At 43.0% G+C, this 10,856-nt stretch overlaps 3 protein-coding genes across 6 annotated transcripts in view; 2 read left to right on the plus strand and 1 right to left on the minus strand.

Moving 5' to 3' along the window:
* Positions 1–292: 292 nt before the first annotated feature.
* Positions 293–4,648, minus strand: LOC115123310 (peroxiredoxin-1-like). Its single transcript, XM_029652649.2, has 6 exons — positions 4,542–4,648; positions 3,351–3,474; positions 2,333–2,486; positions 1,653–1,775; positions 1,270–1,400; positions 293–839 (listed from the first exon to the last, which is right to left on the minus strand). The coding sequence occupies exons 2-6, from the start codon at positions 3,451–3,453 to the stop codon at positions 757–759; spliced, it is 594 nt and encodes a 197-aa protein (XP_029508509.1). The 5' UTR covers positions 3,454–3,474; positions 4,542–4,648; the 3' UTR covers positions 293–756.
* Positions 4,649–4,857: 209 nt separating this feature from the next.
* Positions 4,858–8,280, plus strand: LOC115123304 (protein Wiz-like). Of its 4 annotated transcripts, XM_065001438.1 has the most exons (7): positions 4,860–4,959; positions 5,263–5,338; positions 5,484–5,574; positions 5,795–6,250; positions 6,483–6,869; positions 7,065–7,487; positions 7,700–8,280. In XM_065001438.1, exons 3-7 carry the CDS (start codon positions 5,553–5,555, stop codon positions 8,011–8,013), a joined length of 1,602 nt encoding a protein of 533 aa, XP_064857510.1. In that variant the 5' UTR covers positions 4,860–4,959; positions 5,263–5,338; positions 5,484–5,552; the 3' UTR covers positions 8,014–8,280. The 4 variants fall into 4 exon arrangements, with proteins under 4 accessions (XP_064857509.1, XP_064857510.1, XP_064857512.1 ...); XM_065001437.1 differs by lacking the exon at positions 5,263–5,338 and having other exon boundaries at positions 4,858–4,959; XM_065001440.1 differs by lacking the exon at positions 5,263–5,338 and having other exon boundaries at positions 4,864–4,959; positions 5,487–5,574.
* LOC135559815 (myoglobin-like) overlaps positions 8,233–10,856 on the plus strand; it is a 3,540-nt gene continuing 916 nt past the window's right edge. Inside the window, 1 exon segment of the mRNA XM_065000688.1 lies at positions 8,233–8,243. Coding sequence (XP_064856760.1) covers positions 8,233–8,243 — 11 coding nt within the window.

A 10,856-nucleotide genomic window follows, 5' to 3' on the forward strand; every position in this document is an offset into this window, starting at 1 on the left:
GGAAGGCAGGGTAGGATGCAGAGAGCGGTAGGTTCTCCGCATTTATTTGGAGACCAACTTTATAGAAAAGGTGTCATCTGATGACTGACAGTGCTTTTATAACGTAGCCTGCTTTAAAGGAATCCAATCCAGGGTGCAGGATATTCTATTGACAAAGACTGCTGGGAATTCTCCACATTACGCAATCACCACCTACCATTGTTGAAGAAGATCTGTCAGATTTAGGCGAGAATCTGGCAAAGTGGCGATAGAGCTCCGCCTAGTGGTCAAAAATAAATTTCACACAACAAAAAACCACTTAAGTTTTATTTCAGACAAAAACACTGCTAACATGTAAATCATTATTTTCTCCATTTGTTATTAATGTCCCATGACAGTAGACTTAGTTAACAATTTTGAGGTACAAAATATTCAATGCTTCTTTTTTTTAACACTTGAGAAGAAAAAAAAACACTTTCAGTGCATGGGACTAGAATAAACTGTTTCCACCAGTAGCTAATTTGTCATACAGATAGAAGAGCGAGAGTCTAACAAGTTCTTTAAAACTTATGTATAAGTGTGGGTTGGACACCAAGAGACTGTTGCTAAAGGGAGGACTTCCCATCTGAAGGTAAGTGCTAGGACATCTCGGGGAGAGACTTGAGTGTGAGTCGGAAATGGCACCCTATTCACTATAAAGTGCACTACTTTTGACCGGGGTCCATATGCACTATATAGGGTGCCATTATTGACACAGCCTGGGGCTCTGTTGTGTTGTCACTGTTTGGAGAAGAACTCCTTGCTCTTCTGGATGTCGGGGACAATTGTGTCACTGCCTGGCTTCCAGCCAGCGGGACACACTATCACAGGAAGAGGGGAACAAGCCCAGGATGAGTCACACCAACATGGAATATGCCAACAATTGCTAACCAATGGTAAAAATTCCATGTTTTCCAAACACATTCCACATGTTTGAAAGTGAGCTCCCATATACAACAGACTAATGAAATGGTATTAGGTATTGTAAAGAGAAAATCGCTTGCTCTGAATGACTTCATGCCTAAAAAAATTTAAAAAACTGGTGTTGGAAGTGTCCTGTGCATAGCAATGAGACTAGAATCAGATGCTGCAGGGATCTACACAAACTTTTTATTTCCTTTTTTATTTTATTTAGAAGGGGCACGCGTGTCAAATGTAGGGGAACAAATTCTAGGTCGCACAGGTAAGCCTATGCTAGCCCTATGCTGGTTCTTGAAATAACTAGGAAACAAAAACCTGCTAATCGCTTACCCTCTCCATATTTGTCTGTGTGCTGGAAGGCCTGCACCAGACGAAGGGTCTCGTCCACAGAGCGGCCCACCGGCAGGTCGTTTATGGTGATCTGCCTCAGGATGCCCTTGTCGTCAATCACAAACAGACCCCTGAGAGAGAGAGGAAGCAGACAGTGAGAGGGTCAGAAGGCCACACGGGCATCTGAGACTACATGCTTGAATCAATATCCAAAACAAGAGTAAAAATCAAAGTCAGCCAATATGAAAGTGAATCAAATGCCAAATTAAGCACACACATTAATTTAACAATGACCTTGCAAGTGCACACTAAACTTCAAATGGCACTTTGTATACGGAGGTTTCACATACACACTACCGACAGCAGTGTCGTTAATAACTGACCTGTAAGCGATGCCCTGGTCCTCCTTCAGCACTCCGTAGTCTCTGGAGATAGACTGGGTGAGGTCAGCCACAAGGGGGATGTTCATTGGTCCCAAACCACCCTGCTTCCTGGGGGTGTTGATCCTATAGGGAGGGAGAGGGCACAATGTCAACTTCATAAATCCAGCCCTTGTTTACGCTTCATTAAGGATGTAGTGAGCATCACATAGTAACAGAAAGTCAAATGAAGAATTCTGAATACTGACATCACACAGTATAGTCAAAATAAATGATCAATTAATGCAAATGTAAACTACATAGAGGGAAGATTCTAAAACCATTGTTGGATTGAGTCCAGTGACCGTTAGTTCTTCTAAGAGCTATGGCACTTATCACCACTAGACAGTACAGCAGGCAGAGACGAGATAGCCAGAGCATGGGAGTGAACTCAAACGCCTGTTTACATTTTTTTTAATTTTTTTTTACAATTGGCAGATGTGGTCAACTGGAAAGCATTTTACACTGACAGAAATGCAGATACATTTGTTATCAGTTGAACTAGGTCAGCCTCTTGACCGTTCTGATCGAGGTGCTGTCACGTGCAGGAATATTCAACCATACTGTATGTCTCCATGCCTTTAAAGTTCTCATCAAGAAAAATGACTAAAACTCAATGCTCAAAAGTCTAAACAAGTTCTTACCAGGCCAGGTGGCTAAAGTGAGAGTCAGTGGAGGCGCCGATGACCTCACAGCCGATCTTGCGGAACTCCTCGGCCTGGTCGCTGAAGGCCACGATCTCAGTGGGGCACACGAAAGTGAAATCCAGTGGGTAGAAGAAGAACACCACGTACTTCCCTGGAAGGGACACACAGGAGAGGAGCAGGAAGAGTGTGTTTGGGTACATGTAGGCCTAGTCTCTTTGGACAGCAATAACACAGTAGCTTATTTGGCGCCGGGTGCCAGTAGTGTACATGCTACTCTATAGCCTATTCTTTTGAATATATACGTACTTGCATCCTGGAAGGTGACATAAGACGGTTATATTCTGACTGGCTAGAATATGAACTACTCTGTACCCTGCACACACACAGCTGACTGGCCTTGTTAAAACTGGCATCATGCATAGTTCAGAATGGTTGTTAAAGACAATGAAGACCCTTAGCTTCGTAGTTAGTCTGATTAATGAGGCTGGAAAAACAAACTGGTATATACAGCCTGTGACATTTGTGTCAATGGTCATTTCAAGCCAGAATGTTGAATAAAATTACATTTAAACTTGATCTACCTGTGTTCTGTGCGGTTTGTCCTTCAGCTACTCAAATTTAGACAAAATATCCAGAATAGTATTAACCCGACTTTCAGTACACTGGTCTGTATAACTGTTTGTACTTTTGATTTTAATACTGACGCCAGCTGATTGCGAAGAAACGCGCTGTGGTCGACTACTTTCGGTTACATTTGGACCTACAGGCGCCGAAAAAAAGTATTCCTCCTACCGCCAAAAGTACCAACAGCAAGTACAACCAGTAATGTAACCTCAAATATAATCGTATACAACATTCTGGCTTGTAGAGACTACTGCCTCTTTTTACATCAACTTCTTTCAGACTGATATCCATGGAAACATTCTGATGTTTCAGCAACTTTGTTGTTAGATGGTAACCTGTAAACTGACATGCTAATAAAATGGTCATTTAGAGAAAATCATAAAGTCCTTACCCATGTAGTCAGACAGCTGGATCTCTTTGAACTGTCCATCCACCACAGCAGTGGCTTTGAACTGTGGGGCCGGGTGGCCTATCTTAGCATTTCCAGATGACATGGTGGTGACAATGACAGCTCACTGGGAAAGACAAACGACCCAGCAAAGTCAATCAACAGTGAATCAAGTTTGGAACTTCTCAATATGCCAAAGCAAATAGGGTGGAGTCTAGTAGGCTATGGGGCGGCAGGGTAGCCTAGTGGTTAGAGCGTTGGACTAGTAACCGGAAGGTTGCAAGTTCAAACCCCCGAGCTGACAAGGTACAAATCTGTCGTTCTGTCCCTGAACAGGCAGTTAACCCGCTGTTCCTAGGCCATCATTGAAAATAAGAAATTGTTCTTAACTGACTTGCCTGGTTAAATAAAGGTAAAATAAAAATAAAAATGGTCCAGGAGCCTCTCACTCCTTTTAAACAAGCATATGAAGAAAAGTCAATCAGTCATACAAAGTAATAAAACAAATTAAATGTTTCAGAAAAATGCTCAAAGTTCCAGTTATTTTATTTACACTGATATCAATTCTACTGCAGTGCTGTACAATGCTTCAGGATCAACTTGCCAATACCAAGCCTAGTCACATGCAAGTCAGTTGTTCTCAAGGCTGTGCGTGAGAACAAAGGTTTTACAGTGTAGCCTTAAACCTTCCCCAAAGACGACATTTTGTACTCGGTTGACATTCAACGGTCCTTGTCAAATAATTGTTTGAGCCATGAAAATAGTAACTTTTCACTCAAGTGTCGGATATTGATTACTACATGGTTGGGTTTGGAACTAACGTTAACAAAGCATTTCACTGTAATTTTGCACGTGACAAACTTGAATCTATATAATGCCTATAAGATTGTTAAATACACATGTTTAACAATGAAACTCAATAATATTGTATGCATTCATTTACTAGCCATCTATGCAGCTAGTTACATTACAACCAGCTAGCTAATTGGCTAACAAGGTACCAATCCCCCACACCCACCAAACTGTTCAAATGAGGCTTGACCCACAATGCCTAGCTAACGTTAGTTGTTAGCCGGTTTCTTTTGTCTGCAACTCTTTGCAACCACAGCAAAAGTAGCGACATGTTAGCAGCTGAAAAATACACTAAGCATAATATGCACGGAGTGATAGTCGAAGTATCTAATATATACTTACGTTTCTTGTGAAAAGCGTTTGTGTTGCGGTTTACTGCAATGGCGTGAAAGCCGCTAATCCGGAAGATAGAACTTTCCCTATACGTTTTAAAAGATTTTGTTTTCAAAATAAAAGTCGCCAGAGAAATCGTTAAAATAAATGTTAATCGAATTAGATAGCTTGTTGTGTGATTAATTTAAATTCAAAACGCTTTCTGATATTACAATATGTATACACAAAAGTGTTTCTGTGGAATGACACCACATTATATTATACTTTTTTAATGTTCAATCGATGGATTTAAAGGACTTTTAATTTGTATATGGAAATATTTTGACCCGGAAACGATTGCTGTAAACTCTTCACAGGCGCTGATGGTGGAACATGGGTTAAATTGTCGAGTTAAATTATTCAAGAGGATAATATAGGTATATTTTCGGTGAGTTCTGGTCTGTTTAACTAGTTAAGTTCTTAGCTACCTATCATGTCTTATTGTGAAGTATCCTCTTCTCTGACAAATCCAGTTTTCAACAAACCTAGCTATCTAGCCAGCAAGCTAACGTTAGCTAGCAAAGTGCATTTAGCTAACAAACTACAATACCAGTTTACGTATTATTTACGTATTATTTTGCTAAATTGCTAGATAGCCAAGCTGTGGAGTTGTATTTTCAAATCGTTATGGCAGCTAGCTAGCTACAATCTGAGCAAATGAACTCCTATCTCTGTTTACATGTATTGAAAGGGAACTCAGCTCAGCTGCTGTTGCTGGTCTGAGTGTCATTCAAGAAGTTTGACAGCCCTTGAGTTGGAACTGACTGGTAACTTACATTATGACCAAATCAGAGTGGTCTGAATTGACTGGATGCGGCATGCTGTTTCAGTTACTTTCTAACCAATGAGCTGCTAAGACATACACCATATGTTTTCTATCCATTTCCCCCCTCTCAATTATCTTATGTACAGAAGAAGACAACATCCTAGGCTAGTTCCATCTTCAACTCTGGAATCAAAGTCATCTAGTCACCCGCACTCATGGAGAACACAAAAGAAGAGGGTAAGAACAAAGAGGAAAAGAGAAGGTGTGCATGAATTATAGTCTGAGCCAGTTGGAACCATTTTTGATTAGAAGCATAGTTTTGCCTCAGATTCAGAATGTCTCTGGATTTACACTCACACTCTTACTATTTCCTCTGCACCACTTCCTATCTTCCCTTCCTCCTCTCTTCCCTTCCTCCTCTCCTCCCTCCCTCCCTCCTCTCTCTCTTGTCCCTCAGCCCCGGCCCCGGTTATGTGTGAGGTGTGCGGGACCTACTTCGAGACGCGGCGGGGTCTCTCCAGTCACGCCAGACTCCACCTCCGTCAGCTCGGCGTGGCTGTCTCGGACAACAGCGGAGCTCCCATCAACTTACTCTACCAGCTGATTCAGGACAGGGACGGTTCCATGCACCCACCCAAACCCGTCTACTCTTCACCCAAAAAACCCAAGGGGTCAGGGACACTCATCTCCCAGAAGGAGTCCCCTCTCGGGGGTAGGGTCAAAGTTTCGACAACTCCACAGAATAATATATCCAAGGTAGCTCGTAAAGGGACAGTTTTGGCCAAGCCTCGGCAGTCTTCCATGTCGTCGTTCCTAACAGCAGGCAAGACACCATCGGCCTCAGGGGGAGCGAGCCTGGCCTCAGCCAAGCCTGCCTGGGCACCGCAGGAGACGGATGCCCCTCTCACCCTGGGTAAGTCTCAGCCTGGGTGTTTTCGATTGGAGTGGATATTTTAAGTGTTCCGTTATTAGATGTTTGTCATCAGGAAGTCACATATTAGGCCTATTATATTTGTGGAATTGAACGTTGTACCATTACATGTATACAGATAGATATTTCTGTTCTTATGTAATGACATTATTAACCTCAAGTATAACATGACACTTTCTAACACCAGTCTCTGGCTCCTCCCCTGCCTCTACAGCGATGGACACCAATGACGAGGTGCATGTGTGCCAATTGTGCGGCGCCTGGTATGAGTCCCGCAAAGGCCTGGCCAGTCACTGCCGGGCCCACTTGCGCCAGTTCGGCATCACCGAGAACACAGAGACGAAAGGAGGACCAATAGAATTCCTCTACCAGATCATGGAAGCGGAAGACCTCCAACCTATAGCAAGTGAAGGTCTCAACGTCTATAACCCTTCTATGTCTTCTAACTCTAACAAACGGCCCTCCGGCTCTGGTTCGTCCACATCGCCTGCTAGACATAAAGGATCCCCCTCCTCCTCCCTTCACCAGCCTCCCTCCAACAAACGGCCCAAGCCCTCCGCGTCAGAAGGAACTGCTCCACAGGATCATAGGCTCAGCACGGGTGAGTTTCAAGTTATTTTTAAAGGGGCAATCTGTGATTGGTACATCCATTTAGTTTAAGTCATATTTTAAGTCAAATTTAGTCATTTTAGTTTAAGTCATTTTAAAAGGATGTCACAATTCAAAGAACAGAACAAGAAAAGGTAAATGATAAAACCTCATGTGGTTCATCAAAAACATATTATTTGAAATACAGGTGAGTTCACCTGTGTCTTGTGCGGTGAGGAGTTTGAGAACCGCAAAGGCCTAGCAAGCCACTCCCGCTCTCACCTGCGCCAACTCGGTGTCACCGACCTCCTGGGCAAGGCGTCGGCCATCGACACGGTCCAGCAGCTGGTCAGCAGCGGCGTGCTTGCGGCCGCTGCATCGGTACGACCCAGTAACACCACCACCAAGACCCCTTCTAGATCCCCAGCTAACGCCCACCTCAGCCCCTTGGCCTCCAGCCACAATCCCAGGTCCAAGGCCAAGAAGGGCTCCACCCTGGTCTATCCCAAGCCGGAGCCCCTGGAGATGGAGCTGGGTGTGGGGTTCTCCAGTCCGCTTGGGGGGTACAGCAGCAGTAATGGATCTCAGGGTTCTCAGAAGTGGGCCAAAAATGGCCAGTCCTTCAACTCCGGTAAGATGAGGGTCCTATCTTTTTGACCAAGTGGTATACATTCTGTGGTTTCTAATTTGTTTGATGTAAAAGTCCCTCTTCTATTTGTGTTTTTCTGTTTTACCATTGAATAACTGCACTCAGACCATTTAACATCCATTCAGTCAAAGCAGCATAGCTAAATGCAGAGACATGTCAAGGGACAAATCCCTCCCTCCCTTTCCCTTCCCCAGGTTCAGACCAGGAGCTCATGATCACCTGTGAATTCTGTGGCCAGTTCTTTGACAGCCGCAAGGCCCTGTCCTGCCACGCCCGCTCCCACCTGCGCCAGCTGGGAGTCATGTGGTCTGTCAACGAGTCGCCCATCGACCTGTTGAGAGACATCCTGCTGAAGGAGGGCAGTGCCACTGCCACCCAGGTGAGTGCGTGTATGTGTGCAGTCCAGTTGGCAATGGAGGGCAGGTCAATATCTCGTCATGTGCTACCTACCGGCTGCAGTTGTGCCCTCGAGCAAGGCACTAAGAGGCGAATCATAACTTCTGCTTAAAGGGTAACTCTCAACCCCAATTTCAGCCCAACCTCTTCAAATAAAATAAAAATGCATTGAGGTGAGAAGTTTTGGGTGGGGGGAATTTGCTCATAAATATTCATTTTGAGGGTAGGTAAACATAGTTGTACCTGATCTCAACACTTTCTCACTAAAGCATACTTACCAGAAGTCCACTGGCACGCTCTGATAATACAATTATGTACATCGTAAGCAAATATGACTGGACAGTTAATACCCGCAAAACACCAGTCTCAATGTCAACAGTGAAGAGGCGACTCCGGGATGCTGGCCTTCTAGGCAGAGTTGCAAAGAAAAAGCCATATTTCAGACTGGCCAATAAAAATAAAAGATTAAGATGGACAAAAGAACACAGACACTGGACAGAGAGATGGCTTTTTATTTGCAACTCTGCCTAGAAGGCCAGCATCCTGGAGTCGCCTCTTCATTGTTGACGTTGAGACTAGTACTATTTAATGAAGCGGCCAGTTGAGGACTTGTGAGGCGTCTGTTTCTCAAACTAGACACTCTAATGTACTTGTCCTCTTGCTCAGTTGTCTACCGGGGCCTTCCACTCCTCTTTCTATTCTGGTTAGAGCCAGTTTGCGCTGTTCTGTGAAGGAGTAGTCCACAGCATTGTACGAGATCTTCAGTTTCTTCGCAGTGTCTCACATGGAATTGCCTTCATTTCTCAGAACAAGAATAGACTGATGAGTTTCAGAAGAAATTCCTTTGTTTCTGGCCATTTTGAGCCTGTAATCGAACCCACAAATGCTGATGCTCCAGATACTCAACTAGTCTAAAGAAGGCCAAGTTTGAATTGCTTCTTTAATCAGACCAACAGTTTTCAGCTGTGCTAACATAATTGCAAAAGGGTTTTCTAATGATCAATTAGCCTTTTCAAATGATGAACTTGGATTAGCTAACACAACGTGCCATTGGAACACAGGAGTGATGGTTGCTGATAATGGGCCTCTGTACACTTATGTAGATATTCCATAAAAAATCTGCCGTTTCCAGCTACAATAGTCATTTACAATATTAACAATGTCTACACTGTATTTCTGATTAATTTGAAGTTCTTTTAATGGACAAAAAAAATTGCATTTCTTTTAAAAAACAAGGACATTTCTAAGTGACCCCAAACTTTTGTGTTTGTGTGTGTGCGTGAGATTATACATGCATACAGTTGAAGTTGGAAGTTTACATACACCTTAGCCAAATACATTTAAACTCCTCAGTTTTTCACAATTCCATTTAATCCTGGTATAAATTCCCTGTCTTAGGTCAGTTAGGATCACCATTTTATTTTAAGAATTTGAAATGTCAGAATAATAGTAGAGAATGATTTATTTCAGCTTTTATTTCTTTCATCACATTCCCAGTGGGTCAGAAGTTTACATAAACTCAATTAGTATTTGCTAGCATTGCCTTTAAATTGTTTAACTTGAGTCAAACGTTTGGGTAGCCTTCCACAAGCTTCCCACAATAAGTTGGGTGAATTTTGGCCCATTCCTCCTGACAGTGTGTAACTGAGTCAGGTTTGTAGGCCTCCTTGCTCGCACACTATTTTTCAGTTTTGCCCACATTTTCTGTGGAATTGAGGTCAGGGCTTTGTGATGTCCACTCCAATACCTTGACTTTGTTCTTAAGCCATTTTGCCACAACTTTGGACGTATGCTTGTGGTCATTGTCCATTTGGAAGACCCATTTGCGACCAAGCTTTAACTTCCTGACTGATGTCTTGAGATGTTGCTTGAATATATCCACGTAATTTTCAATCCTCATGAAGCCATCTATTTTGTGAGGTGCGCTAGTCCCTCCTGCAGCAAAGCACCCCCACAACATGATGCTGCCACCCCCGTGCTTCATGGTTGGGATGGTGTTCTTCAGCTTGCAAACCTCCCCCTTTTTCCTCCAAACATAACGATGGTCATTATGGCCAAACAGTTCTATTTTTGTTTCATCAGACCAGAGTACATTTCTCTAAAAAGTACGATCTTTGTCCCCATGTGCAGTTGCAAACCGTAGTCTGGCTTTTTTATGGCGATTTTTGAGCAGTGGCTTCTTCCTTGCTGATTGGCCTTTCAGGTTATGTCGATATAGGACTCATTTTTCTGTGGATATATAGATATTTTTGTACCTGTTTCCTCCAGCATCTTCACAAGGTCCTTTGCTGGAGTTCTGAGATTGATTTGCACTTTTCGCACCAAAGTACGTTCATCTCTAGGAGGAAGAACGCGTCTCCTTTCTGAGCGGCATGACGGCTGCGTGGTCCCATGGTGTTTATACTTGCGTACTATTGTTAGTACAGATGAACGTGGTACCTTCATGCATTTGGAAATTGCTCCCAAGGATGAACCAGGCTTGTGGTGGTCTACAATTTTTTCTGAGGTCTTGGCTGATTTCTTTGGATTTTCCCATGATGTCAAGCAAAGAGGCACTGAGTTTGAAGGTAGGCCTTGAAATACATCCACAGGTACACCTCCAATTGACTCATGATGTCAATTAGCCTATCAGAAGCTTCTAAAGCCATGACATAATTTTCTGCAATTTTCCAAGCTTTTTAAAGGCACAGTCAACTTTGTGTATGTAAACTTCTGAACCACTGGAATTGTGATACAGTGAAATATAAGTGAAATATTCTGTCTGTAAACAATTGTTGGAAAAATTACTTGTGTCATGCACAAAGTAGATTTTCTAAGCGACTTGCCAAAACTATAGTTTTTTAACAAGAAATTTGTGGAGTGGTTTTAATGACTCCAGCCTAAGTGTATGTAAACTTCCGACTTCAGCTGTATATATATACATACAGTATATATACACACACACACCTCTCTCAT

Source organism: Oncorhynchus nerka, linkage group LG15 (assembly GCF_034236695.1).
Source record: "Oncorhynchus nerka isolate Pitt River linkage group LG15, Oner_Uvic_2.0, whole genome shotgun sequence".
NCBI lineage: Eukaryota > Metazoa > Chordata > Actinopteri > Salmoniformes > Salmonidae > Oncorhynchus > Oncorhynchus nerka.

Bases quoted from the DNA above. Each gene is read 5' to 3' on its own strand.
- LOC115123304 (XM_065001437.1), top strand. From the start codon at position 5,553: ATGGAGAACACAAAAGAAGAGG. The intron at 5,575-5,794 runs GTAAGAACAAAG...CTTGTCCCTCAG, and splicing joins GGAGAACACAAAAGAAGAGG to CCCCGGCCCCGGTTATGTGT. The intron at 6,870-7,064 runs GTGAGTTTCAAG...TTTGAAATACAG, and splicing joins GGATCATAGGCTCAGCACGG to GTGAGTTCACCTGTGTCTTG.
- LOC115123310 (XM_029652649.2), bottom strand. From the start codon at position 3,453: ATGTCATCTGGAAATGCTAAGATAGGCCACCCGGCCCCACAGTTCAAA. The intron at 2,487-3,350 runs GTAAGGACTTTA...TGTCCCTTCCAG, and splicing joins CCAGCTGTCTGACTACATGG to GGAAGTACGTGGTGTTCTTC. The intron at 1,776-2,332 runs GTAAGAACTTGT...CCCTCCCTATAG, and splicing joins CACTTTAGCCACCTGGCCTG to GATCAACACCCCCAGGAAGC.